We start from the raw sequence: 27,129 nt of genomic DNA on the forward strand, positions 1-27,129 counted from the left end.
TGCTGTGTTCCCTCTCTAGCTGTGTCTCTGTCAGATAAATAAATAAAATCTTTAAAAAAAAATGAGGAGATTGGAGAGGGTGGGGCTCTAAGGCCCTCGATCTCCTACACACTATGGTTATGTGACCCTTAACTGAAAAGGTGTTTGACCTTGATTTTCCAAAAAAAAAAAAGTGATCAATCTGATCACCTGATAGTTTGATACTGGACCCCAGTAAAAACAAAAACAAAAACAACCCAAAAAACCAACCAAACAAAAACAAAAGACAGTGGAAAGTGGTGTGGGGAGGCCTTGCTGGAACCCCCTTCCATTTCTAAATCTGCTGGTCCTTGTGCCTGTGTCTGGCTGGATTGGCAATCTGGGATCACAGTCCAGGTGAGGGGTGGATGAAGCAGGTGTTTCCCAAGCCCTGGGCTCTGACCCAGGTACCTCACAATATAAAATGAGGAAAGGGAAGAAAACAGGAAATCCTGTCCACTATATGCACCTAATTGTTCAGGAAGAATTCCTTCTAGGCTGGCGCGTTGTCTCAGAAGTCAGCAACAGCTGCTGAGCTGGAAAGCTGACTGCTGCTGTCTCTGGGATTCTGGGACTCCCCACCCCCATCTCAGCCTGTTTAGACCTTTGCCATTCTTCAAAGTTCATTTCAAATACTGTTGCCTCCACCTTCAAATCCCCAGCATACTCTGTGTCTGTCTTCTAGCACGGATCATACTCTGCCTCATGTTGGAGCTATTTCCTTTCACATGTAGATTAGAAATAAAATATGTTCTCCAAGGAAAAATTTCAACCTGTATATCTGGATATAAAATGGAGAACCAAAGTCCTATAATCCCTCATTCCCACTTTCTGTAACTAACCACTGTTTGGAGGTTTCCTTGCAGCTTCCCGGAAGCCTCCTACTGTCAAAGCTATTGAAAAGGCCAAAGCATGATGCTTTGGACAGAGTCCTGGCTCTGGAGACTAAACACTTGGGTTTGTGCCTCAGCTCTCCATTTGCTGGTCAGATCAGCTTGGGTGAATTCAGTCCCCTCTTTTTTTTTTTTTAAAAAAAGATTTTATTTATTTATTTGACAGAGACATAGACAGAAGAGCACAAGCAGAGGGAGTGGCAGGGGGAGAGGGAGAAGCAGGCTCTGCACTGAGCAGGGAACCCGATGCGGGGCTCGATCCCAGGACCCTGAGATCATGACTTGAGCCGAAGGCAGACGCTCAACCATCTGAGCCACCCAGGCGCCCCAGTCCCCTCTTTGATTCGCAGTCCTCTGCTCTGTAAAATGGGATAACAATTCCTTTCCTGCTATCTCACAGGACTGTTGTAGAGATCAAATGAGACAAAAGAAATACAAGCATTTTTGGAAACTGTAAGGGGTGTTCTATTTCTCTCCATGCTTGTGTCCGCAGCTTGAACGTAAGCACCTTGAGAACAGAACCCTTGGTCCCTCTGGGGCCGAGTTTCCATTGCCCTCAGCCCAGATGACCTGTCTAGAACAGGCAGGTGGCAAATGATAGGAGATACGGAACTCAATCCCAGAGGGTGTGCTATATACCTAGAGGGGTTGGTGCTTTGTTCCTGTCCTGCTTCTGGGCACAGAGTTCTTGACCTTCCTTTGGAGACAAACCCAGCCGAGAGGACCGTTATTTTCTAAAGTTACTTGGCTTTTCAAATGACGCTCGGCTTTGAAAATCCTGCAACTGGTATTTCAGCCTCTACCTCCCTCAGGTCCCAGTTCCTCAGATTCTGGCCCAGCTAATGCTTTTGGTGTTCCCTGTGCGTGTGCTGTGGATGTACATATAGATACAAATATAGGAGAGAGAGAGAGAGGTGGCTAAGAAGATTCAATTTTTTAAATGGACTAGCTGTAAATGGAAACGAGAGCTGGAAAGATCCTCAGGTATCATTTAGTCCAATCACTCTCTAGCCTGTACCAGCTGGGGAAACTGAGACCCAGAAAAGGGAAGGGATTATCCCAGGAAGCTAGTGGCTCTGACAGCCAAGTTATGGAGGGAAAAGGCAAGCCTCTGGGCTGAGGGCCCTCAAGTTAAGGAAACTGGCCTGGAGAGAGTGGGTGGTGCCCAAAAAGAGATGAATGTGGGCAGAGAGGGGGCATCAATCAGGAGAAGCAGTTGGGGCCATCTGCCAAATTCCCCTGGAAAGTGGAAATATAAGAAACATGAGGGTTGTGGTTTAGCAAGTTCTTAGGAGTCTTGCTGAGCAAGGGGAAGGAGGAGAGAGGAAGAGAAAAATAGAGGGGGGCAGAAAAGGGGGAAAAAAAAGGAGAAGAAGGAAGGCTAACCCAGGCAGATGGAGAATATTGGGAGTAGTAGGCTCAGTAAGGGCTGAACGTAGCGAGTCTAGTAGTGTTTTGTTGCACACAGGCCCATCTAGCCGCCTTCTAAGTTCCCACCAGCTCGGCTGCTCGGTTTCTTTTAGACTCTGAACGTGCAAGCCAGTCCTTATTTTCTTAGCAGATGCAGCAGTTTTCCACAGCACTGTTTGCAGAAGTGGCCCCAGACTGTAGGTTTGGCCTCAGATTTGGCACGCGAGGTCACCATCCATACAGTCTGGACTGGTCGTCAGAGTGGGAATGCCACTCACTCTGCAGCCACGATCCGATTTTAGGCACAGAGTCACATTGTGAGGTGAACTCAGCCCCTTTTCCAGACGAGGGGTAATGTCATTTGCCAATGAAAATAATAACCCAAAGAACGATACAGATAGCTACGTAGTTATTGAGAACCCATAGCTGGCGCTGATGAACAATGAGGGCCCCAGAGCCCAACCGCTTGTATTCGAATCCCCGTTGTGCCTCTCGTCAGCGGTGTGATCGTGGACAAGTTGCTTAACATCTCTGTGCCTCAGTGTGCTTATCTGTAAAGTGAGGATGATAATAATACCTTCTTGAGACGATCTGTAAGGATCAGTTGAGTTGACCCAGGTACAGCCTTGGCACAATTCCTGGCACATAGTTTTCCACAAATGGTGGCTACAACTGACATCATCATTATGTGCTGGGCACTGCTCTAAATGTTCTACTTGTATCGTGGTGTATAATGATCACTCGGAAGGTAAATGGCCCGCTGATGTAGTCCGTCCCACCTTTTCATGCTCAGATGAAGGTATCATGAACCCTGAAAGGGCGGGTCACGTGCCCAAGGTTGCACAGCTAGAGGGGGGCACAGGTGGCACCACGGGGCATGGAGGGCAATAAGTTAGTCGAGGAGAAAAGCCTCCTTGGTTAAGCCAGAACACAGAAGGCTTGGGCAGAGAACAGCTAGGAAAGGAAGGTGAGCAGGCGGAAAGGGGAGGCTGAGCCAGAGGCCCTGCCCCTGAGTCCTGGGTGTGAGCAGACCCTGTGAACCCTCTTATCCTACTGGAGCCACCCTAGACTTCAAGACAATACGACAGTGCCCTACCGTCATGGGGCCTCTCACTGCACAGGGTTTGGGGTTCTGTTTTGACAAGGGATGTAGTTCCCTGTCCCTGAGGTCTCTAGTCTGTGGGGTGCATCTGACCTGGGGCTAAATTCCGCCCTTCTGGCTGGGCTCTTGGCCTTAGCTGGGCATTTTTATACGGCTCCTTCGCCTCCAGGCTCCTGGGAAGGCAGCCTGGCTTCCAACCCATTGCTGTCAGGAAAGTGCGGGGGAGTGGCCCGATGCTCCGCCCCTTTTACAGCTGTGCACCTGGGTGCGCCTATTTGTTCCAGGTGTGCTGCTCTTTAATCTGAGAACCTGTGTGCTGCCAACTTCTATTTCCAGACTTCAGCGTGGGTTACCCGAGGACACCCCATGGAGGAGAAATTACAGGAGAAGTTCCTCCCAGAGAACCTTGGGACTTCTCTGGAATCCCTTCTTCTGACCTAATCACTTGAGCAACTCAGGCCCCATGAGAGCTCTAGAAGACTGAATCTTCCAGAGGCAAATACTGGAGGGCAAATCCAGGGTGCGGGGCCCTGAGTTGCTTGCCCCTCCCTGGGTAGGCCTCAAGATCTTCATCTGGACCATGAAGGAGTGGAGCAGATGTGCTCTGAGGGCCCACCAGCTCCAGGCTGGTCCTTTGTGGAAGCCCCCCACCACTTGGATGCTCTCTCATGCGCTGGTCTAGAATCCCAGGGGAGCATACCAGGTGATGGATGCAAAAAAGCCTGCCCCCTGCCATGGTTTGCTGGCCCTTTGGACCAGGCACAAGAGGGTGAGGATGCAGGAGGCAGAATAACGATCCCTAACTTGCAAACTACTCCTTTGGCATAAAAGCAGCTTTTGCTTATGGCAAGGCCAGTTGCTCAAATGGACAGAGCCCGGAACCCCTGAGCCATAGTGCAAGGTATGCATTCCTGTGGGGTTGGTGGTGCACCCCGCCAGATGATGGGAAGAGGAGGAAGGGACTCTGCGAGTTTTGACCAGGGCAAAGGAATAGGGACTAAGGTTGGGGACCGGGGGTGGGGGGTGGCTGGGGGTGGACCCAGATAAAGGCAGAAAGAATCAGTGAAGGTTCCAACTCTGCAGCCTACATGAATCAAGGGCAGGAAGAAAGACATGAAGCAGGGTGAAGGGCTAAGGGGCCATCCTGTCATTGATAAAGGTATCTCACTGACCCTTTCACTTTTGATCCGCATAACATTTGAGGGAGGCAGGTGTTATTGTCTCCACTGAACAAGTGAGGAAATGGGGGCCCAGAGAGGTGATATGACATGTCCTCAAGTAAGTGTTAAGGCTGGCATTCAGGGGTGCCTGGGTGGCTCAGTCGTTAAGCATCTGCCTTCAGCTCAGGTCGTGATCCCCGGGGTCCTGGAATCGAGCCCCGTGTCGGGCTCCCTGCTCAGCTGGGAGCCTGCTTCTTTCTCTCCCTGTGCTCCCCCCTCCCACTCATGCATGCTCTCTCTCAAATAAATAAAATCTTAAAAAAAAAAAAAAAGCTGGTGTTCAAACCCAAGGGTGCTTTGAGAGTTGCAGTGCAGTGCTCAGGGATCCCCTTCTCTGGAGCTGATAAAATCCATACATGGATATGCTGTTGCTTCCCATCCAGCAACCCCGCTGCGACTTGGCTGCAAGGGCCTAGGAATTATCCTTCCCGTTTTACAAAGGCCCAGAAAAGGCTGATGATTGTACCGGAGTCATACTCAGGCAGGGCGAGAGAGGGGAGAGGCTGAGGCTCAGGTCCCTCACCTAGCTGCCTTCAACTGGAAAGCTGCAGAACGCTGCTAGAAGGAGCCCTCCCGCTGCCATTTTCTCTGCATCTGGTCATTTTCCCCTTACAAAGGCTCTCAGATCCATTATCTCAAGTTTTGTTTGCAGGGCAGAAAAAATTATTTCCATTTTTCTAGGTTCAGTAACTTGCCAAAGGTCACACAGCTACTGCATGGCGGAACCAGGACTTGAGACCAGAGTTGGGCCAGACCCCCCTCTGCTTTCCCACAAAGTGCATTTGGCCAGCAAGACAAAGTTCACTGAAGCATAGCGTTTGAGACCAAAAGCAGCAAACTCCAACCCCTTGGGTGTGACAGTTCAGCCCTTTGCTCTTTTCCATATGAACCTCTGAATTGAAGAGGCAGTCCTGGGGCCTCTGAGGGAGAAACGCAGAATCCAGTGAGCTCAGTTCTCCAGAGCAGACCCCAGAGCTGCCAGCTTCTGAGGCTTACTAGATGCCCCGTCAACCCAAATGGCCTTGTGTGCCAGGTGCGGTCCAGCCACACAAATGGCAGGATAGTGGTGGTCGGGGCCGGGGCGGGGGGGTTCGTTCTCTCTCTTCCCCTATCCCTACCTGTGGTTGCATTTCGTGCTTGGTCATCTTTACGATCCACTATCCCAATGACACTGGGGAAAGAAAACCCCAAATTTCTCAGCCACCATTTGGTTTGGTCAAGGCTCCTTTGGGGCCAGTCATTCATTCTCTCAACTGTCATCAGTCTTTTAGCCAATATCCCCTAAGTGCCAACTCAATGCCAAACTCCTTCCCGAGCAACGGATAGGCCAAAAGTAATAAAACACAGTCCTGGCCCTCAGAGAATTCACACTCTTATTGGGCAGGAAGACACAGAGATAACTAAACTCAACATAGAATGAGTGCCGATACAAATGAGCTGGGGGAACGCCCAGATAGGGAATGGCTTATGGTATTCATAGGAAGGGCTGCAGGAACATGCAGGACTTTGCCAGGTGCAGGAGATAGGGCAAATAACTTAGCCTCTTTGTACCTCAGTTCTCTCACTTGTAGAATGGGAGAGTAACAATACCTGCAGCGTTTCTGTAAGGAGTCCTTGAGTTAAAATATGCGAACAGCTGAGAACAGTGCCAGGCCCACAGAAAGCACCACATAAGTGTTTGTAAAAAAAAAAAGTCAAAAGAAATCAGAATGAGCATTTTTGCGAGAGAGGAGATCCCATGTAACACATTTGGAAGGTTAATGAGGTATAGGGTGTTCTGGGAATGCCGGCCGATTTGGCTGGGTGAGCTTGCGCAGTGCTTTGAATGTCCATGTTAGAGGCATGAACTTGTCCCCTGTGGATGATGGGCAGCCATTTCCGAAGCTGGATCATTGCCGCACAGAGTGGCAGAGGATTCCTGTGTGAAAGCAGCCCAGTGGGTGCTAGGTCCCAGAGACTGCCACAGGCCAGAGAGCAGTCAGTTGCCCCACACGAATGGAGGACAAGCCCTATGCACAGCCCAGAGCCTGGCTCAGCATCATCTGGGAAAGGGTGGGTCGGTGGGGGAGACACTATGTATCCGCCCTCAAGGAGCTGCTCCTCTAATGGGACTCAGTCCTGCTTCTGCCAAGAATCAACTCATCATCCTGGTAGGAAGTGGTGGAGACGGGTGAGGATGAGAGGCTCTGTTGTGGCCTGAGGGGCAGTCCATAGAGCCATTACAAGCCAAGGCTGACACTCAGGCTGGGGGGGTTTAAAGCCTAGTGGTCACTTACAGACTGTGTGACCTGGGGCTAGTTGCTTAACCTCTCTGTGCTGCAGTTTTCCCACTAGAAAATAAAGGCAACGATAATCATTTTACCTCCTCATAGAATTGTCACGATGATTAAATCATATGTGGAAAGTGTTGGGGAATGTTGGTTCATACAAAAGCACTTCATTAACGTTAGCTCGTCTCAGTGACTAAGGGCCCACCCTGTACCAGGCGTGTGGTACCCCTGGGGGCAAAGGCGGTGGCCTGGAGCACCCAAATGCACAGGACCAGTGTAGCCTGTCTTCCTGGAGTGTCAACTTTCCTCAAAGGCTTAAAGGAGAAAAGCCCCCATTTTTCTCAGAAAACGACATGGATGTACACCAGATTTAACCAGGAAATCCAAGTAGGTGTTTAAGATAAGAGCGGGGACTTCAAAGACATCCTCTGCATGGAGCCGAAGCTTCCCGTTATGTCTTCGGCTCCCCCAGGGTTTCTATGCATTCTTCCCCCTCAGCCGTCAGGCGCATTGGGTACAAAAGTTCCAGCCACACAGACACATGTCACTTCTTAGCTGTGTGAACCTAGCAAGTCGCGTTACCTTTGTCATCCCTCAGTTTCTCCATCTGTGCAAAGAGGGTGACGGTGATGATGATGACAATAATAACAGTAACCTACTTTAGAGGGTTGTGGTGAAAATTAAATAGACGAATACCCAAAAAGCACTTGGACCAAGGCAGGGCATAGAGTTAGTGCTCAGGGCACAATAGCTTTTGCTAAATCTGTTCTCACATTCCGTCCCACAACAACGCTGGCAGGTAGGTGTCATCCCGCCCGTTTTATGAAGGAGGCAATGAAAGCTGGAAGAGGTTAGATCACATGCCTGCCTCCTCTCTGCTACCAGAGGGCATTCCCGGTGGTAGGGAGGAGGTGGGAATAAATGGGCTCTGAGGTCCTTTCCAGTTCCAAGGTTCTGTGATTCAAGGCAAACTTTGGAGCCCCTTTCATGCCACTGTTCTGGCTGGGGCTGAAGCGGCGGAACTCAGGAAACGGGAGGGACTAGCCAGGGAGGGAGATGCCTTAGCAGGGTAGGAAATGGCTGCCGCCGCCCTTCCTTCGAGCCTACTGCTCCGAGAGGCTGTGTCCCGCACTCCCACCCCACCAGAGAGCAAAAGGGAAACTCCTGGGCTTGGAGGAAGCCGACGGGGGCCTCCTGTTCCTCAGAGAGGAACTTGCCCCTGGGGGGCAGAGGCAGTGCAGGCGCTGCGAGAAACTCAGAGGTCAAAGGCTTGGCGGTCCCAAGCTGGGCACAGACAGGGGCCTCCCCGTGGCTGCTTCTCCTGGCTGAGCTCGTCAGGAATGGGGGTTGCTGATAGGCCAGAGGGTTCCGGGGGAGAGGAATGAGCTCCCCACTGATTTATGATCATATGGGGGAGAAGAAATTCCGTCAAGTAGCATGGCCTAGTAGAAGGAGGAGTAGACAGGAGATCGTCTTGACTGTGAGACAGACTCACTGTGTCACTTTGGGCAAGTTTTCTTCCCCGTGGGAAGCATACGTTCGGGCAATACTCGGTGAGCGCCTACTGTGTGCCAACACCGCCCTGGGGCAAAGGGTGACCGGCTCGGAGATCAACATCTTTCTTTCTCGTTCCTCTCCAGCTCTGCACGTGGCATCTATGAAAAGCGAGTGCAAATCTCGCGCAAATAAGCACATACGAATTCACAAACCCCTCTTCCTCTTCCTAGCCTGTCCCTCACAAACGGCGCTGTTTGGGCCTAGTCTAGCGGCACAAGGTATGGGGATGGTCAAAGGAGGGGCTGTGACCTTCACCTGTGTATCCCTTTAACCATTATTCTGATTAAGTCATGGGATTATTATCCTCATGTTACAGACAAGGAAGTGGAGGCGCAAGAGGCAAAACCGCCCAGGCTTTGCCGAGTTCGGGCAGAGCCACGATTAGAATCTTGCCTCCTTACTGGCCACCACCAGAAGCGGAGTGGAAGTACCCAGGTCTGAGAGCTGGCAACTTTCTGCCTTTCCTCCACTGTAAACAAAGGCGGACAGAACTCCCCACCATCCCCAAATCAGGGCATGCAAGTTTGCTTGCCGTGGGTGGAGGTTAGGGGTCAGGGAAAGAGTCATGTAATTTAGGGTCCTGGTCCAGGCTTTCTTCGTGGCAGATCCTCAGTGCTGATATCTTTGCGAATAGAAGTTAATCTTTCTTTTTTCTTTCTTTCTTTCTTTCTTTCTTTCTTTCTTTCTTTCTTTCTTTTTGTTTTAAGGTTTTATTTATTTGACAGAGAGAGACAGAGAGAGAGAGGGAACACAAGCAGGGGGAGTGGGAGAGAGAGAAGCAGGCCTTCCGCCCACCAGGGAGCCGGATGCGGGGCTCGATCCCAGGACCCCGGGACCACTACCGGAGCCGAAGGCAGACGCCCAACGACTGAGCCACCCAGGTGCCCCAGGAGTTAATCTTTCTTTATGGAGACTGCACGCTGTGCCAGGCACCATCCTGAGCTGCGATGGAGCCTCACAACAGCACTGCAACACAGATAATTGTCCCACTGAGATGACCACCAGGCCATTTGCATTCTTGGGCCTCGGTTTTGCTTCTCTAATGTAAGAGAGTCTATAAGAAAGGAACGCTTCTGCTCCCAAGGTCCCGGATATTGTCGGTGCTAGAAGGACTTCAAGGCGTCCTCGTTGGAAGCCGGGGTCCCGTTGCTCTGGTCAGACAGACAGAACATGGGGCTGGGAGGGTGGTAAGAAGCAGGGCGTGGAGGAGGCTGAGGGAGTGAGTGAGTGAGTCAGTCCACCAAGTGGGCTGGAGCCGCTGCTCCCCACTCCAGCTGGCTGTGGCACAAGGGCTCCTGCCATGTAACGTGGTTGGCGAGGTTTGGGGGAGACGGCCCGTGGAGGGGCTGACCTGGCGACGAGATCTGGGGGAGACGGGAGGTGGAGGGGCTGACCCTCACTATCTCGCACTGGCATAGGACAGCAAAAGAGGAGTCGGATCGGTGGTGAGACACCCCTCACATAGGGGGCCAGTATGCAAAAGGCCGGAGGGCCACCGCAACCCAGTAGAGGAGGCGCAGTGGCGAGGCGCGAGGCAGAGGAGCCGAGCTAAAGAAATGACTTGAGGCCAGTGCAGGATCGAGAAGGGGGGCTTCCTGCTCAAGGTGGGGGCGTGGAACTTTTCGGGGGGGCGGGGCAACCGGGGCCGTCGTTCCCTCAGCCCCTCCCTCGCTCCCTGGGCTCCGTCCTCGCCGGCGGCTCAGGCCCGGCGCGACCACCCGAGGCGCCGGCGCTCCGCTTGGGAGTCGCCGGTGGACTCATGGCTGAAGCGCCGGGCGGGGGGCCAGCCTTGTGGCTCCCAAAGCCCCGGACGTGGGTGCCGTGGAAGCCGCGGGGTGTGACGGGCGCTCGGTGGGACCCGCCGCGCTGGAAGCCAGGTGAACAGAGCTGGGCGGACCCCGGCGGGAGGTCAGGGCTTAGGCTCGCACGTCGCTGGGAGCCTCGGCGCTGCCGGCTGGCTAGGCAAAACTTGAGTCCCTCTCGCCTCCGCGTCTTTGCTTCCAGTCCCGCTTTCATCTACTAGTCCTCTGTCCGTTTGTCTGAATCCCACCCCTGGCCGGCGCTCTCCTTTTTTCAGACCTTCCATCCCCGCACTCCTAAGAATTCTTCTAATTCTTAGCCAGCTCTTGGGCTTTCTCAAGGCGCCCCCATCCTTTCATCCCAGCTGTCCCTCTGGCTTCGTCCGTCCCGCCTCTCTCCCTCTGCCTTCATCCTCCCCTCAAAAAAGAGCGACATTTTGGTTGTTAACACATAGTAGGCCTTTAACAAACAGTATGTCCCTTACCCCCTAGTGCTCCAGCAGTTTCTTTGTCCCTGCCTCTGGCCTCACACTTCCACCCTCCCGTCTGTCTTCCTGTCCCGCTCTATGTCTGGCCCTCCGCTTATGTTTTGACTTCATCCCACCGTCTGTCCTTCTATCCCTCTTTTTGTCTCTGTATCCTTGGGTCTTACTACCTAGCCAGTAGCTCCATGCAGCCCCTATCGCTCCAGGGGACATTTACTGCCTCACTCTGTCCCCTAGTTGCCTGACATGGCCCAGCCACCCTAGCAGCACGTTTTTAGTCACCTTGAATTGCCTAAAAGCTCCATTCCCAAGGCCTGTTTCCACTCTAGCGGGTCTCCCAGACTACCCGGTACTTTGGAAAAAGTATATATTTCTCGGAGCACTTAAAAAAATTTCCAGGCTCAGCCGCTTCCTTTTCCCCAGTAAATTCTCCCTTGCTCCTGCCCAAATGGCAGGGAGGACATAGCAAACTGGGTTGGCTTTCTCAACGTGGGTTTGTCATGGAACACGAACACACTTAAAGGACAGGGCCCGCAGAAATCCTCAGAACAGACTCTCTGATTGTACATATGTGGACCCCGAGGCCCAGAGAGGGCAAGACTCTCAGCCAGGTCACACAGCTCCTCAGTGGTAAAAGGAGGAGAAGCCAGAGTTGCAGTGTCCTGGCCCCTGATCCAGGAGTCACTTTCCTGGTGTTTCCTGGGGGTCTGTTGATCCAGAGATATCAAGTGTCCAAACCTGGGGGCCTTGCTGTCCCCTCTCTCCCTGTCCTCTGGGACCTGATCTGGCTGCCCACCTGCCTGGGTTGGGTCTTCTCTATCTGGGGGCTTCTGTTGACTCTTCCACTGGCATGGGAGTTCCATAAGGCAGAGGCCCTGGCTGTTGGGCCTACCTGCCTTGTTCTCTGCTCCAACCGCCGCCACCCCCCCTCCACGCCCAGTGCCTGGGTGCCCATGTTGACTGATGGGTTGATACATATGTATAGGAAAACCAGGGCCCTGGCTGTAGATCAGCTCAGAATTTTTATTTAGTGAGAATGTGTGTGTGTGTGTGTGTGTGTGTGTGTGTAGGGGTGTGGAGGGGGTAGCTATGTTTGGAGAAGGGCACACTGAGAGGCGCTTCAAGAGCCCAGACCCTTAGTTGAGTGGCCCTCGAGCGTCACCACACATCCTGTGCCCTCTCTGATGTCACCCAGGGGCCTCTGCGGACTATTCTTCAGGGGAAATAGACAGGGTGGGTGGCCAGGGCATGGTTCTGTCTGCTTGAATTGAGAATACCAAGCCCTAGAGACCCATAATCTCAGGGTTGGACTGGGCCAGACTCTGGGCAGGCCTGTGAAAGCGAATCCCCCGCTCCCACCTCCCACCCGCAGCCCTCCAACTTTGTGGGCGCTGTATCTGGTTGCAGCATGAGGTCAGACCATAGTGGACTGACGGGGCAGCCTGTTGGGTGGGAAGGAAGAGCCCACTCTTTCTTCCTCCTCCATCTCCTCCTCACCCTTTCTGTTTTGTCCCAGGAGCTGCTTCCCTTGAGGGACAAGTGGAAAGGTCCCAGGCAAGGGGGCGGGATCCTGAGCTCTGTTCAGAGGCTCTGTGTGTCCTTTGCCACCGGGTGAGCTAGAAGCAGTGCTGGAGGCAGGGGCCAGGTCTCTAGACTTCTAGGCTGGTTTGACCTCAGCACCCGCCCCGCCTCTTTCTCTGCCTTTGAACTCAGCCTTCCTCCTTCCTTTTTCTCACTTTCCTCTGCTCTTTCTCTTCATCCTCAGAGGACTCTTACAACCCCAAGTACTCCCTTCCTCTGCAGAAGCTCCAGGGATGTTGGGTTTCTGGGAGCCTCACCCCCACAGGAACGAACACACAGAGAAGCTCACAGAAGCAGAGAATGTAATGGAAAGAAGGTACCAGGGGCGTCTGGGTGGCTCAGCCGGTTAAGCATCCGACTGTTGATTTTGCTCAGGTCATGATCTCAGGGTTGTGAGATTGAGCCCCTCGTTGGGCTCTGGGCCCTCTGCCCCTCCCTCTGCCCTCCCCTCCCCTCCCCCTCTCTCTCAAAAAAAAAAAAAAAAAGAAAGAAAAAGAAAATAAAGAAAATAAAAGAAAGAAGGTATCCAAGAACCCAGGACCCAGCTCTGTTTTTCCAGGTGAGGAAACTGAACCTGGCCAGGAAGGAGCGAGCTCAAGGGCTGAAACTAAGTCAGGCAGAGGGGAACATTGTTGGGGGGCACAGGGAGGGTTCCTCTGGTCTCAGCTGCTTGTAGCTGTGCATGAGGGTGGAGTGGGGCAGGATGAGGGTGTTCGTGTTAGAAGTTGACTTGCTTTTGCTCATCTCACGATCTCACTGGCCAGTCTCAAAGGAGCCAGTAAAGCCAGGCCAGGGGCCCATCCTGGGTGTGAAATGGGGCCCGCCACACTGTCATGGCTCAGTGGGTCTGTTGTGCGGATGCTGGGGGCCGGCTCTCCAGCAGCTGACACTTTGCCTGGCATCTGTTGGTAAGATGGGGGCAGGCTCTTGGGTGTCTGGGGAAGAGTGGGAGGCAGAGACTGAGGGGGCCTGGGTTCTCCCTCTCCAGCTGCCTAGTCCAAGTGCCTGGAGGTTCATCCTGAGCTGCCCCAAACATTCCTTTCAATAGTTCCAGGAGGCAGGTGAGAGGGAATAAATGCATCTGTGTCCTAGCTTGGAGTTCGGGGGGAGGGTGTCCTGGGAGAGTAAGCGATCCCTGAAACTCCCCTGGCCTGTGCCTGGCTCAGCCAGTACTCCAGCTTTCCTCACAGTCAACCCAGCATGGAGCCCCCCCCTTTCAGGGTACTCTTGGGTGTGGGGTGGGCACGGCCATAGTGGTCTCCTGGGCTGTGGGCTGAGAGGTGAGGTGGTCTTTGTGCTCCTCCCAGGGCTTAGCTCCATCCCCCACTCCCACTCAGCAATGCACAGCGAGGTGCCTGTCACCCCTCACCTTTTCAAGCCCCTCCCACTACCAAATCCCTTTCTTCCTACATTGGTCCTGTTCTGGCTGCCCCTCTTAGTGCAAGCTCCCCTGCCATGGCATGGCTCCTGAGGCCTTTTTTTTTTTTTTTTTTTTTAATGAGCTGTAACTGTCTCATGTTGTGGAGATCTGATCAGTAGCCCCCTTTCATGAAGCTGGGTGGGGGCCCCTGAACCTTCGAAGAGCAGGCCTTTCCCGTCCCAGGCTTGACTGGTGGGCTCTTGATGAGGTAGGCGGGAACGTGTGTGCAAGTGTGAGGGCTGGTCCAAGTGTATTTCATTTCCCCCTCGTGGTTCCTACCCGCCTTCTCTCTTCTCAGCTGGGTTCCCTGGAATTATTTGCTGTTGATCCTTTTGCTCCATGGAAAAAGAGTAGTGGAAGCACCTGTTTCATTACCCTCAGCCATTCCAGAGTGGGGCTATGGGTCTGCCTGCAACAGTCGGAAGAATCCCCATTCCTAGACAGGGAGGGCTGTGGGGGCCGTCAGAAGTCCAGATAGGCACTTATTGGGACCCAAGTGTCTTGGAGTGTGGCTCACAGTAACAGCATCTGGAGTTTCTCTCTGCCACCTCCTAGAAGAAAAGAGCTGATTGGCCTTGGAAAGAAGCTGAGCTGTCCAACACCTTGCTTGGCCATCCCGTCACCTGCCACCACCCTTTACAGCACATCCTCACATCCACTGTCTTAATTTTGCCTGCTAGGGATTATGCTCTATCCTCATTTCACCGGTGGAGACGCTGATGCTTGGAGTGGCACAATGCCTTCCCCTCGGTGACACAGCCAGAAAGTGGTAGAACTGGAGTAGTACCCAAGTCTTTTACTTCATTGCCCAGTGCCTCTGTCACCATATCTAACACTTAGGAGCATGTACTGTGAGCTAGCCACCATTCCAAGTGCTATTTAGCCCAGTGGATCTACCTAACAGCCATATAAGGTCAGGACTGTGATGATCCGCACTTTACAGGTGAGGAAACTGAGGCACAGAAAGGTGGAAAGTAATTGGCCTAAGGTCACACGGCTAGTAAGTAGCAGAGTTGGGCTTTGTGCTTGGGCTGTCCGGCTCCAGAATCCATCATACTGCTCTTTGTATGACCCAACTGGGCTTTGGTAGGGGCAGACAGAGGGAAGCCCCATGTCTAGGGCATAGAAATGCATACGTGCACCCCAAGGCTTTTCCGCCCGCCCTCAGCCTGCTCTCCTGCACTCTACGTTTCCCCCCTTAATGGCCGAGCTGGCGTCCAGGGTAGCACCGGTAACAGCACTGCAGGACACACAGGCAATAGTGGGGGCTTGTGGGAAAAGGGACACCGAGGACCTAAAGGCTCCAGTTATCACCAGAGCCACTCGAGATGCAGCCCAGAAAGGAGACTGTGAAAAGGTACCATTTCCTCATCTGTTCCAGGCACCATTACTATGTATCTGTTCCACGCAAGGCTCTGACTTAGGTCAGGGCCTGGGGGGTAGATCAGGGAGCAAGGATTGAAGGGAACGAGCTATCTCCTTCTAAAAAGGCTGAGTTCTTGCCTTTCTAAAGCTCATGGGTTAAGAGAAGATCAAGAAAGACCCAAAGAAATAGCCTGGACATTGCTTGGGCTATTTTATTTTATTTTATTATTATTTTTTTGGCTTGGCCATTTTAAAAATGTCACAGTGTGCATGGCAAATATTAGGATTGTAGCTTTTCCTGACTATTGTGTTCACTTAGTCATTCAAAAGATGTTTTTATTGAGTACGTACTCTATGCCAGGCGCTGTGAAGTTCTTGTTCTACTTATTTATAGCAATTGCTCTTTTTTTTTTTTTAAGATTTTATTTATTTTTTAGAGAGCGAGCGAGAGAGAAACAGCATGAGAGGGGAGAGGGTCAGAGGGAGAAGCAGGCTCCCCGCTGAGCCGGGAGCCCGATGTGGGACTCGATCCCAGGACCCTGGGATCATGACCTGAGCCGAAGGCAGACGCTTAACCATCTGAGCCACCCAGGCACCAGCAATTGCTCTTTTGTAGTTTTTGTACTTTCTGTAGTTTTCCCTTTTTCGGTTGTCTGGTTTGATTACTTTTTTTTAAAGAACTGGGTGTCTCGAGTACTCCCAGTACTCCCAGTCCCCGCTAATGGGAGTCCTCAATTCAACAGTGAAGTCATGGCTGTGAACTTGTATTGGACCCTTGTGAGGAAAGGCAAGAGAGAAATCAAATCTTAAAACTCTGTTTCTTATAGAATTTAAGCCAGCTTTCTGACGTCACACTCTTGGGAGCCCTCGCCTGTCATGATTAATGCATATGCCCCAAGTTTTCCATGCGTTCTCCGCGGAGGTAGAGTTTGGACTTGAGGCAGAGAGCTGGGGGTAGTGGGCAAGTTGCAGAATGCTGGGGCCTGAGCAAGGTGGGAATGGCAACTTCCTGCTCAAATTGTTAATGCCCAAGATTGTCTCTTGGTTGTCCCCACTAATCGGAGATCTCACTGAAGCTGTCTTCTGAACTCCCCGTAAATTACCCGCAGCAAGCCACTGAACCTTCACGTGCACATGGCACATGTATTTAAATCCCCCATACGGTGCCAGGCACATTCAGAGCCCAATAAATAGTCTGTGCGCCTGGCCGGCTGCTCGCTCTTTCACCCTCGGTCGCGAGCTCCGGCGGTGCCTTCTCCCCGCCTACCCCCTCCCCACCAGCGGTGTGACCTGAGCAAGAGGCAGCCGCGCGGATATTGGAGGAGCTAGGAGGCAGGGCCCCGCCCACCACAATTTGGGCGACTTTCTGGGGAGGCCGGTGGGCCGGACTGCGCCCTCATTGGTCGAGGGTCCTGTAGGTGGGCGGGGCGTCCCTACCGCCCCACTCGCCGCCCGTTCCCTCCCCACCTGCGCCGAAAGTGGCCTCGGGTTGACAACAGCTAAGCAGCCGCGGCAGCTGCTCCTCTGGCTGGCACCCTTACCCCCGCCCGACCCCAGGCTCCGCGCGTGCCCCGGACGGGAGCAGTCCTTCCTGCACTCACCTCCTGCCCACTGGCCGCCGTGTCAGGGTCTCGAACCCCGAGTGGTGGGCGCGGCCTCCAGGTAGGAGTTGGGGCGACGTCAGGCAAAAATCCGGACCAACGGGGCCTCCTGGGCCCCCTGGCCCGGCCTAGTCCCCGGCGCGCTCTGGCCCGCCCCCGCTCTTAGCGGTTCGGCGGGGCAGCGCGCGCAGGAGACGCAGAGGACGCAGGCCGAGCCACCTTCGCCCCCGGGGCTTTGGGGTCGGAGTCGCCGAAACTGGGGGGCTCCCTGAGCCCGCTGGCAGCGCTTCTCCCCAGGGAAGCCCCGCGAGTCGGGTGGTAGAAGAAGGCTTTCCGCCCGTTATCCCGGGCTTGGCCGGAATTCTGGAGCCAGAGCTGTGGGGCTTTGGAGGGGGACTGGTACTGGGCAGGGGGGGCGGCCCTTCGGGCTCGGTGCCACCTCGCCTACCCTTTTCCTTCCTCTGCTTTTGAGGGTATTTCCAGGAATCCCCGGTCGGGCCCTATGGGCTTTCCCCTTGGCCATTGTCCTCCCTTCTGAGAAACGCTCCGGACTTTCCTGGTATTAAGGCAGCTGTGGGGATCAAGTGAAAACCTTTGGATAAGTCGCATCTTTCAGGGCTCAGTTGCCCCATGAAGTCCCAAATGGGTTTGGATTACAGAAGCTCTGAGGAAAGGTTTCCTTTTAGTGGAAGTTTTTGGGATTTCCAAATTAGGTAGTCTGGGGGTCTCTCCATTTCTCTTCTTCCAACACTCTTTAAAGTGGAGCACCGAATTAGGACTCAGGAAACTGGGGTTCAGCCACTAATTCATGTGACCTTACACGTGAGTCATGCTACTTCTGCGGGCCACAGTGTTTTCAACTGCACTTGTTCACTTTCAGCTGTACTCAACTTCAGGTGCTGGGCTGGATTTCAGTATCTAAAGGGCCAGTCTCTTCCATGACATTTTGACCTGTCACACGGGTTCAGGCTCCTCCCTGGTAGGTAAAAGGTTGTCTTTGAGATCCTTGGGGCGACAGAAGCTATGCAGATGGAAAGCTTTGTGGTGATTATGCCGCCAAGCAAGCTGGAAAACTAGTAGTGGCGGGAAGGGTGAGCAGGACAGCAGCCAGACTGAAGGTGGGGAGGAGTGGGGCCAACTCAGAGCCTGGGACCCCAGAGGTCGGGCTGGAGAAGCCTGGCTTGTCTCTGTCCCCCTTGGAGCCCCGAGGTCTGCCCACGTAGGAGGAGAGGGTGATGAATCACACCCAGGGCTATTTTCAAACCCGGACTCCTACTGTGGGACCCGTGCCCACCCCCACTCTGAGGGTTGCTGTCTCCACCCACCATCTTTTCTGACTGCTCTCTCTCTGAAATTTCCCCTCATTTCCATCTGCCAGGAATAAAGGAGAGACAATTTCTATCTGGGGATGGGAAGGCAGCCAGCCCAAGGGCACAGAGAAAGAGGCACGGCTGCAGGTGGTTTATGGATGGTTGATGGAGCAACTGGGTAAGAGTGTGATGGGAATGATGGTGTTGGGGGTTGGGGATTCATTCGCCCTAAAGCTACAGCTGCCCTATCACTGGACATTCTGGGTTTGGTCCTCATTTGCAGCATATGACCTCTGTCCAGTTTTGTTCTGGATTTGGGGTTTGGAATTTCTGTTCCCTGGACCTCTGTCATTAGGGCTAGAAAACACCACATGGACAGAATCCCGTTTCCCATCTTCACTGGCCTTCTGTCCATCTCTTAAGCAACTGTTAGAGAAGTATGCTAAACCTCCCGGTGCATCCGCAGCTCCCCTCCCCCATTGGGAGAGGAGACACGGTTGAGAGATACCTGGAGGTGTTTAGAGCAAGAAGAGGGACAGAAGGTGCACAAAGGCGCTGTGTAGCTTGTGTGAGTGCTGAGGAGTGGGGCATGAGTTGTGCAGGGGGGATGGAAGGGCCTTCCTTATTAAAGCACGGCTCCTGAGTTTGAGCACAGGAGCCGAGAAAGTGGCACAAAGAGGCCTGAACTTTGACCCTCTCTGCCTTCCTGAAGTTTTAAAATTCTGCCCTTAGGGCTAGGGATTGGAGAGGGAGCAGAGAACCCCTGGAGCCAGCTACAGGGATACCCGCAGCAACACAAAAGCAAGAAGGTTCCAAAGGGGGGAGAGGAAGGAGTCTCTAATCTGAATGCTGTTGCAGCTGCTGGCGCTTTTCTGCTAGGACCCTCTTGGAGTTCTCTGTTCCAGCCACGGAATGTTCAGGTTCCGTGGATGGCAGGCTTAACAAAAGCAGACTGTGCCCTCACCTTTTTGGAGAAGGTGGGGCAAGGGGTCTTTGGCTGGAAGAAGGAATTGCCTCTGGCTTGAATAAAATAGAACTTTTTCTTTGGGCTTCAGGTTTGGGTAAGATCAAGTGCCTTGGCCTTGGGCCCTGGGCCCTTGGGAGGCTATTATCAGATAAAATAGAGATAAACGATCTCAAAAATACAAGGGCTCTAGGATGGGAAGTGTGATCTCCCCCATCCTGCAACCCTAAACAAAGTAGTTGAGCACAGACCTGGGCCCACAGTTATTGCTGTCCAGTGTTTATTAAGGCTCTTTTCATCTGTGACCCGCGCGCGTTCTTGGTTCGTGTGTATGTGACGAGGGGGTACTAATAGTCTTCGAATCAGTCTGTCACAGGTCTGAAATGCTGTGTTTGTGTGTTGAGTCTGCTCTTGCCCAACCCTCCACTTTGGGAACTCACATGTCGCCTATTGCTGTCCCTGTTTACTCCGACCCTCAGGGAACTGGTACAGGTAAGCGGACGTTAAGTTCCTCAGGAATCCAGGGTGGTGGGGGGCGAAGGACAGGGGCCTGGGAGCTGGACATATGGCAGGTTTAAATCCAGGCCCCGCTGCTCCCCTTGTGACCTCTCAGACTCTTAGTTTCTCCCCACTGTTTCCACTTCACTGGATTAAACGAGGGGATCCATGGCTAAGTGCTTTGTAAACTAGCAAGTACCGTACAAATGATTAGTCATTAAGTTCAGGCTTGGCTAGGTCTTGCGGAGGACACAGAGTGTAACCCCCATCTTCAGGGAATCTAGTTTGGGGGTTTGTGGCGTAAATAATTCATGGCATACTAAGTCTTTACCTCAGTGAGGGCTTTTTAAAAAAATGATTATGAAGACTTTCAAACATGTATAAAAGTAGAGACGATGGGTGTAATTGGGCCCTCTGTACTCATCACCCAACTTCAACAGCCCATGGCTATAACCTGCCTATTAATACTTCCATCTACTTCACCTTCTTTCTTGTTTTGAAACAAATCCCAGACATCTTACCAATTTATCTATAAGTAGTTCTATAGGTAGATAGATAGATAAGGATTCATAAAAAATAGCTACTGTACCATTAGCACACCTAGAATAGCCCCTTAATATCATCAGATATCCTGACAGTGTTCATATTTCCAATTGGCAAGGGAGCTGTTTTGCCCAGGTAGGCCTGACTAGGGAGCCCTTGCTTTTGACTAAGGGGAAGGTGACTGACAGAGGCGAGGCGGTAACATTTGAGCTGAACCTCTGAAGAGAGGCCCAGGCGGAGTCAGAGCTGGAGCGATTAGGGTGCCCCAGCCCCTCATTTTACAGCATTAGCCGCAGTCTCTGGGACTGCCGCTCCAGAGGCACAAGAAACTTTGTGCCTTGCTCCTCTAACAGTAAATGGGGTAACCTCTCCCACTTGCCTCCCCAGTTCCAGGGCCACCCAGGAGCTTGAGGTCAGCAGGCCTGGGAGAATTCCTGGGAGGCTCCTCTCCTCCTAGCCCCTCCCCTGGTCCCTGGGGCCACTTTGGAGCAAAACAGGATGCATTCAGGATGAGCGTCTTTCCCAGCTTGTCATCTAATCACCAAGGCCCAGCTTGGAGCTTCCTCTCTCATTCATGATAAAAACCCTCACTGTCTCCCTTTTCCCTCCGCTTCAGTAAGGGTGTGCTGACTTCCTCCACATCCGGGCCAGCCCTCCTCCACCCCCATGTGGAGCTGAGGGAGAGCTTCCCTCATCCGGGCCTCTCTTCCCACTGCTCCAGAGCAGGCTGTGAGAGGACGGCAAGACCCCACGAGTGCTCTCCCTGGCTGCAGCCTCCTGCTCTTGGGCTGTCCTTGGGAAAGGAGTGGCTCCTTTCCAACAAGCCTGGGGTCCTGCCACTGCTTGGTTAATGATTGAGCCACATAATAACCACCTTGAAAAGTCACCTCTGGGGGATGGCCATTAACTAACTCCCTGTTCACCCCAGGCCTTAAGGGGGTCCCATCTTAACCCTCGCCTCCCCCAAGGGGACACTAACAAACATTCCTTCACGGGAACTTCTGGGGCCAATTAAATATCTGCCCCTCTGTCCTCGTTTGGGCAGACGGAAGCCGTTCCTCACATTGCTGAAGGACACACGTTCGTTTGGGTGGTTACTGAGAGGGTCAGGGAGTTGGGTTGATAGGGATTCAGATGGCCAGTGGGGTAAGGGGGATCTTTAGGCATCAGAGTCAGAAGGCGCTGGGGGTTTCCGGGAGCACTTGACCCCCCCACTCAGGTCAGTTTGAAAGAGCGAGAAATACCCACCCAAAGGATCTGCCATTAGTGGGGCTGCGCGTGTGTCCGTTTTCAGTGCAGCTGTGGGTCCCTCCTCCACACTAGGCAGGGGCCTGGGCTGTCAGCCACATCGCAGCCACCACTGTAAGGCTGAGGCCTCCTGCAAGAGCCTGTATCTTGACAAGCAGTGGGAATTGGGAAGGGTCAGGCCAGGTCCCATTGGGAAAGCTCTGGACCCCAAGCGGTTTTCTGCAATTTCAGTGAGAAGAAGAAGGAACCAACATTTAGGGACAGAGTCAGGAAGCCTGGCTTCTGGTTGTGCCTCTCTGTAGCTGCCTCTGCATGAGTGACATTTGCTTTTTCTGGGCCTCAGTTTCCACGATTTTAAAACTGGCAGGGCAGGTGGCATGCACTCAGTGGTCTCTCAGGTTCCATTCCAGCCAAAGATTATGCATTCCCAACCAAAGCCTTTTGCTTGTCCACAAGGCAAAGGTCAGTTGGCTTTAAATTCTGCCAGGCCCGGTCACTAAATTTCGCCAGTTGGCTGGTCAGTTTGGGCTGAAAAGGCCTTGAACTGCCACAGCTTGGGTTTTCCTTGAGCCATGGGCTTTTGTGCAGTTTGCTTTCCAGCCCCCTCCCCATGTTTGTGTGTGTCCCAAGTGGCCACCCTCTGACCCATTCAGCCACAAGTTAATGAGTCACCTGCTCTCCCTGGGTAGTAGCAGCCCGAGGTGCTCTTGGGATCCCAGGTCTCTGTGGGAAGTGGCCAAGGGCTCAGCCAGCCCCAGTCACCTTTATGCTTTCTCCCACAATACCCCAGAGGTAGGAAGCAGACAGAGCTCCGGGGAGAAGGGCCTTTAGAGGACACTCGGTCCAACTCTCCTTGTGAACCTAGATCTTTCCACCAGGTATGTGTACAGCTCTTGTGTCCCCATCTTCAGTACCTAGGAGCACAATGTTTCAAAGCAGTTGCTTTCATTCCTGGGACGTCCAGAAGCGTTTGTTTATGTTGAACTGAATGCCATATCCCCATGGCTTCTACAACCCTGGGTCCCAGCTCTGCCCCCTGGGACCACCTAGCCAGTGTCTGTTCTCTCTGATTTCCAGAGGTCTGAGGACAGAACCCAAGTCCCCCTGCTTCTTCTGTATGCCAAACAGTCTCAGTTCCTCCAAGTATTTCTCAAGGGACCTGGGACCAGTCCCCTTCCCAGCCTCGTTACTGTCTTTTGCACACGCTACTATTGGTGGCCCTGGGAATGGGAAATGGGGCTCTGGAAGTCCCTCACTCTCCTCTGTTTATTTCTAGCCTGAACTTTTCTTTCTTTTTAAGATTTTATTTATTTATTTGAGAGAGAGAGAGAGAGTGGAGAGAGAGGGAGGGAGGGAGAGCACAAGCAGGGGGCGTGGCAGGCAGAGGGAGAGGGAGAAGCAGACTCCCCGCTGAGCAAGGAGCCCGATGCGGTGCTCGATCCCAGGACCCTGGGATCATGACCCGAGCCGAAGGCAGACGGCTCACCCAGGAGCCCCTAGCCTGAACTTTTCTACAAGACTTCTCCATTATCTTTTCCTGGTGATTCCAGCAGGTGCCTTTTGAACCCCCAGAGTCCTGGGTCCAAACACCTCATGCAACTCTCTGATTTGTTTGTTGGTCAGGCCCGGTCAGCTCTCATGACTGGGGAGCCCTTGGAGGCAAGGGCGTTCTTCTTGGGGCCCTCATAGCAGAGGGCAAGTCTGGTGAGAGGAGGTGCTCACTTTTGACGAGTTGACTGCAGTGTACCCTGTGGGGGCTGCCAGTATATCCTGTTTTCCTGCCACTTGCTTTCTTCCCTTGAGCTGGTGTAGGTGGGGGGAAGGGGATATTTTGAGGAGCATCGAAGCCGGAAATGAGTATGAGCCATGCCCACAGTGGGGCCTAGAAGGGTGAATCAGACGGGGAGAAACACCAACTCAGCCATTCCTCCCCTGCAGTTGATGATGATGACCACGATGAGTCTTCCTATTTCTTTCCATTTCCAAGGCACTTTCACTTCCACGATTCCATTCTGTTCTCAGAGCAGCCTGGTAAGATAAGCAGTGTGATCCTTGCTGATGCCCACCTGGGGCCCAGATAGGGGAAGGGCCTGGTCTCCGAGGAGGGAGAATTTGGAGCCCAAGTCTCCTGATGCTCAGCCCTGCCTATTTCCCCCAAACCACACCCGGCAGCCAAGGCAGCTGGGGCTGACTCGGCAGCTTCCTCACTACAGAGGAACCTCTGCCCAGGCTGTAACTCTGTTCCCATGGTAGAGGGAGCAATCTCCAGGGGAGGTGGCCAAGGATTTCCTGTCCTTTATCTGGGCTGGCCAAAGGCTGGCCTGTCTGAGGTGTGAGACACGCACTTGCAGCCAGCTTTTCTGCTCCAGGCCAAGGTCAAGTCAGGCTGGGGCTACCAGCAGGCAGCTTGGGAAGTGCTTGGCCCCAGACATCTGGCCTGAGCAGCCCCCGACCTGAGCAGGCCTTTCTAAATGGGAAAAGCAAAGAGGGGCGTGTGGGAAACGGGCCAGAATAGAGATGAAGCCAAAGGCATGCTGAGTTGTATACACAGAGCTTGGGGCAGGAAAGTGTCATGGTGGGGAGCAGGGGCTCTGGGATAAACAGCACTGGGTGACTTTGGGCAAATTACTTAACCTCTGTGAGCCTCCGTTTTGTCAGCTATAAAATGGAGCTATATGTACCTACCTACCTGGTGAGTAGTAAATCCGATAATATGAACAGATTTCTCACTATTATTGTTATTTAGGGGTACTTTCTGCCACCTTGCCTCTTTGCTGTTTTTCACTGACTTGGGGCTGTGCGGTGCTCAAACATGCTGCCCGCTAGGCCTTAGGTCTGGACTTCTCTGTCTTTCAGCTTCTACTTCCTCCCAAAAAGCATTCCTTGGCCACGCCCACCCTGTAGGGAGGGATCCTTCTGGCCTCCTCGAGTGATATTTTTGACCATGATAATGACAATAATCATAGGAAACTCTTCTAAATTCTTGACACATTTGAACTTATTTAGCTCCCATGGTAATTCTGTAAGGTAAGAACTACTATCCTTATCCGCATTTTACATATGAAGAAATAGGCAGGGAGAGTCTAAAGGAAGAACATACTCAAGGTCACTTGGCTAGGGAATGATGGAACTGGGATCAGGACCCAGGCAGGCTGAGTCCACTGCCCACACCCTTAGCAACTGTGCCATGCCTCTTCTTCTCCCTTTCTCAGGTGCCCGGCCAGGAGGCCAGAGCTCGGGCTTGGGTCTCCCTTCTGCCCCTGACTGCTTATTTTACCCACCAGTGATCAGTCACTCCTGGGCACACAGTCCCTAGGCCCTTGCCTGCCCTCTCCCCACCAAGGTGGACAGATGGAGAAGAGAGAAGAATCAAAGGGCTGGGTATCAAGGCTCTAAAGCAGAGCTGCACTGTTGGGGGAAGGTGTGCAGGAGGAGGCTGGGGAGGTCGTTCTGACAGCGGCAGGCCTGCCTAATTAGCACCTTCTAGCACTAGGGGTGGAAAACAGGGTGCTGGCTGGTATCAGGGAAGAAGAGACGTTATAATGATCTTTCCTGACAACCAGATTTCGTTATTTAGAAGGTGTGGGTGGTTAGGGGCAGGCAGGAGTTTGGCTGGATTAACTTGCGTGACCCCTCCAGCTGGTGTGACCCATGCTGGTATTGGGCATGGGGAGGGGTAAGCTTTTGTCCAGAAGCTGTAGCCCTCCCCACAATGTTCCCACCTCAGGGCCCTCGGGGGGCTACAAACTTCCTTCCCATAGGCTGTACCAGCTGTCAGCTCCATTGCTTTCGAGCTCATTCTCTGTGATCTTGTCTCCCAACAGAGGCCAGAGAGTGCTTCAGAGGACAGCCCATCTTAGCTTCTGCCTCCCTGGGAAGCATGGGCCTGGTAGCAGGTCTGGTCAGGTATTCTAGGAGAGTTTGGCTTTTGTTCAGTTTCAGACCTTGGTGCCTAGCACGGGGCCTGGCACCAAGTAGGAGTGGATTTGGAGGGGAGATCCTAGGGAGACAACATGGGAACAGATTGACAGGATGGCAATGGGCATTTCGGCAGGCTCCTGGCCCCCGTCCGTATTCCAGTGGAAACCACTTGACCTTCTGTAGCCTCAGTTTCCCCATTTGTGCAGTAGGTCTGCTTTGGACAGGGCTGTCATAGGGAGCACATGAGATGTGGGATGGTCAAGTGTTTTCTCCACTGATGGGAGGTTACTTCAGACTAAGGGTTCATGCTGCAAAACTCCTGGTGTATGTTTCTTGTGTCTACGGCCAAGGTGACTTCTCCTATTTAATGAAGAGTATTCTAACTGGGTGGACTTGGAGGACTCTGGATCTAGACTGCCTGGATTTGCACCTTGACCCACCACTTCCTAGCTGCTGATTTGGGGCAAGTTACTCGATCTCTCTGGGCCTTAGTTTTCTCATCTGTCAAATAGAAATTTCATAGCACTTACCCCCAGAGGGTTGTTGTCAAGATTCAGTGATATAAACCATATAAAAAGTACCTATGCCTGGGACACAATAATGACTCAGAACCCTTTGGTTGTTGTTGTTATTATCTCATTTTATACTTGCAAAAACCTCCTATTGTCAGTGATATAATCATATCGCTATTTTACGGATAAGGACACCAAAGCACAGAGAAGTTAAGTCTTGCCCAGTGTAATCTGTGTAAAGTTCTTAGCTCAGGGCCTGGCACGTAGTGAGTACTCAGTAAGTATTAGTGTTTAATCTTAATTATTCTTAATAAATACATTCAGTATCATAAGTATTGTTATCAATAAGGAACACAACCACAGCTGAGAAGTAGCAGAGCCACGACTAAAAGCCACATTCTCAGATTGTTAGCCTGTTAGTCTTCCCACTGTACCCGAAAACCTCTGTTTCTAGATATTACACAGCTGTTAGGTCACCATTTTGGATTCTCCTTCCCTTCACCCCACATGGCCTAAGCATGCATGTTGCCACACCCTGCCCATAAAGCCAAGGAAGGCCCCTGCCCTCCCCTTTCTGCCCAGAATCACAGCCCTCCCTTTGGCTGCAGGGCTCAGGGGAGGCTTGTGTCCACTGGCTTCCAGAGGGGGAACAGACCCTGTGAAGAGGCTACTTCTCTCGGGCCCATTTTCTTTCAGTAAGAGACAATTTTTTTTCTGGAATCTCAGGGTGGGGCCAGGCTCCTTCAAGGCATTTCCTGCCCAGGAGTTTATATTTGGCCTCAGCAAAAGGAAAAGGAAGTAGGCAAGGGGGGGGGGGTGTGGGATGTAAAAGTGGTGGCACAGGGTCAAAATGGGTGAGTGCCAAGACTTTGCAGGCCAAGAGAGGAAGCAGGAGATGGCGCATGTCCCTTCTCGTGTGCCCTCACAGGAGCTTGGGAAGAAAGAGCTGAGGGTTCCTTGAGGCCAGAATGCCTTCACCCTCAGGCAGAGATTATTTTCCCTTTTTACACCTCTGGGCCTTGGTTCCTGGCCCCGTGGTTTCTGCCCTGGGGCAAGGTGTTCTGCCGGCTATCTAGTTGGCCGAGTTGCAAGCGTGTCTCCTCAGTTCCGTGTCTTTGCTGTAGTGATGCCAGAGGAATGGGTGGAGTCAGAGGCCTGTGCACTGTTTAGCTGGAAAGCAGGACTTCCCGTCTAGGTGTTGCCAGAACATTCTGTAGCCCTTACCACACTGCAGTAGGGATACTGAGACCAATAGGATCCAATGCCGTGGGACTCCAGTTGAATGGGGTAGACAGTCTCATGTGCCACTGAGAAGGTAATGGGAATGTGTAGGGGGTCACTTAATCTGAATGAGCCGTTGGGTGGTAGGGGGTTAGTGAGAGGTCAGGGGAGGAAGATTTCATGGGGGGTGG

General features: G+C 52.7%; 1 protein-coding gene across 4 annotated transcripts in view; it reads left to right on the forward strand.

Moving 5' to 3' along the window:
• The first annotated feature begins 10,164 nt into the window (after positions 1-10,164).
• The window catches only part of STARD8 (StAR related lipid transfer domain containing 8), a 39,738-nt gene continuing 22,773 nt past the window's right edge, over positions 10,165-27,129 (forward strand). Inside the window, exons 1-2 of one of the 4 annotated variants that reach the window (XM_035028678.1) lie at positions 16,835-18,209; positions 19,362-19,487. In XM_035028678.1, coding sequence (XP_034884569.1) covers positions 18,197-18,209; positions 19,362-19,487 — 139 coding nt within the window. In that variant the 5' untranslated portion in view covers positions 16,835-18,196. Of the gene's footprint in view, positions 10,348-16,626; positions 16,783-16,834; positions 19,488-27,129 lie in introns of those variants that run through there. The other 3 variants (XM_035028677.1, XM_035028680.1, XM_035028679.1) reach the window with 3 other exon arrangements.

This window comes from Mirounga leonina, unplaced genomic scaffold (genome assembly GCF_011800145.1).
Source record: "Mirounga leonina isolate KUSES-001 unplaced genomic scaffold, KU_Mleo_1.0 Mir_204, whole genome shotgun sequence".
NCBI lineage: Eukaryota > Metazoa > Chordata > Mammalia > Carnivora > Phocidae > Mirounga > Mirounga leonina.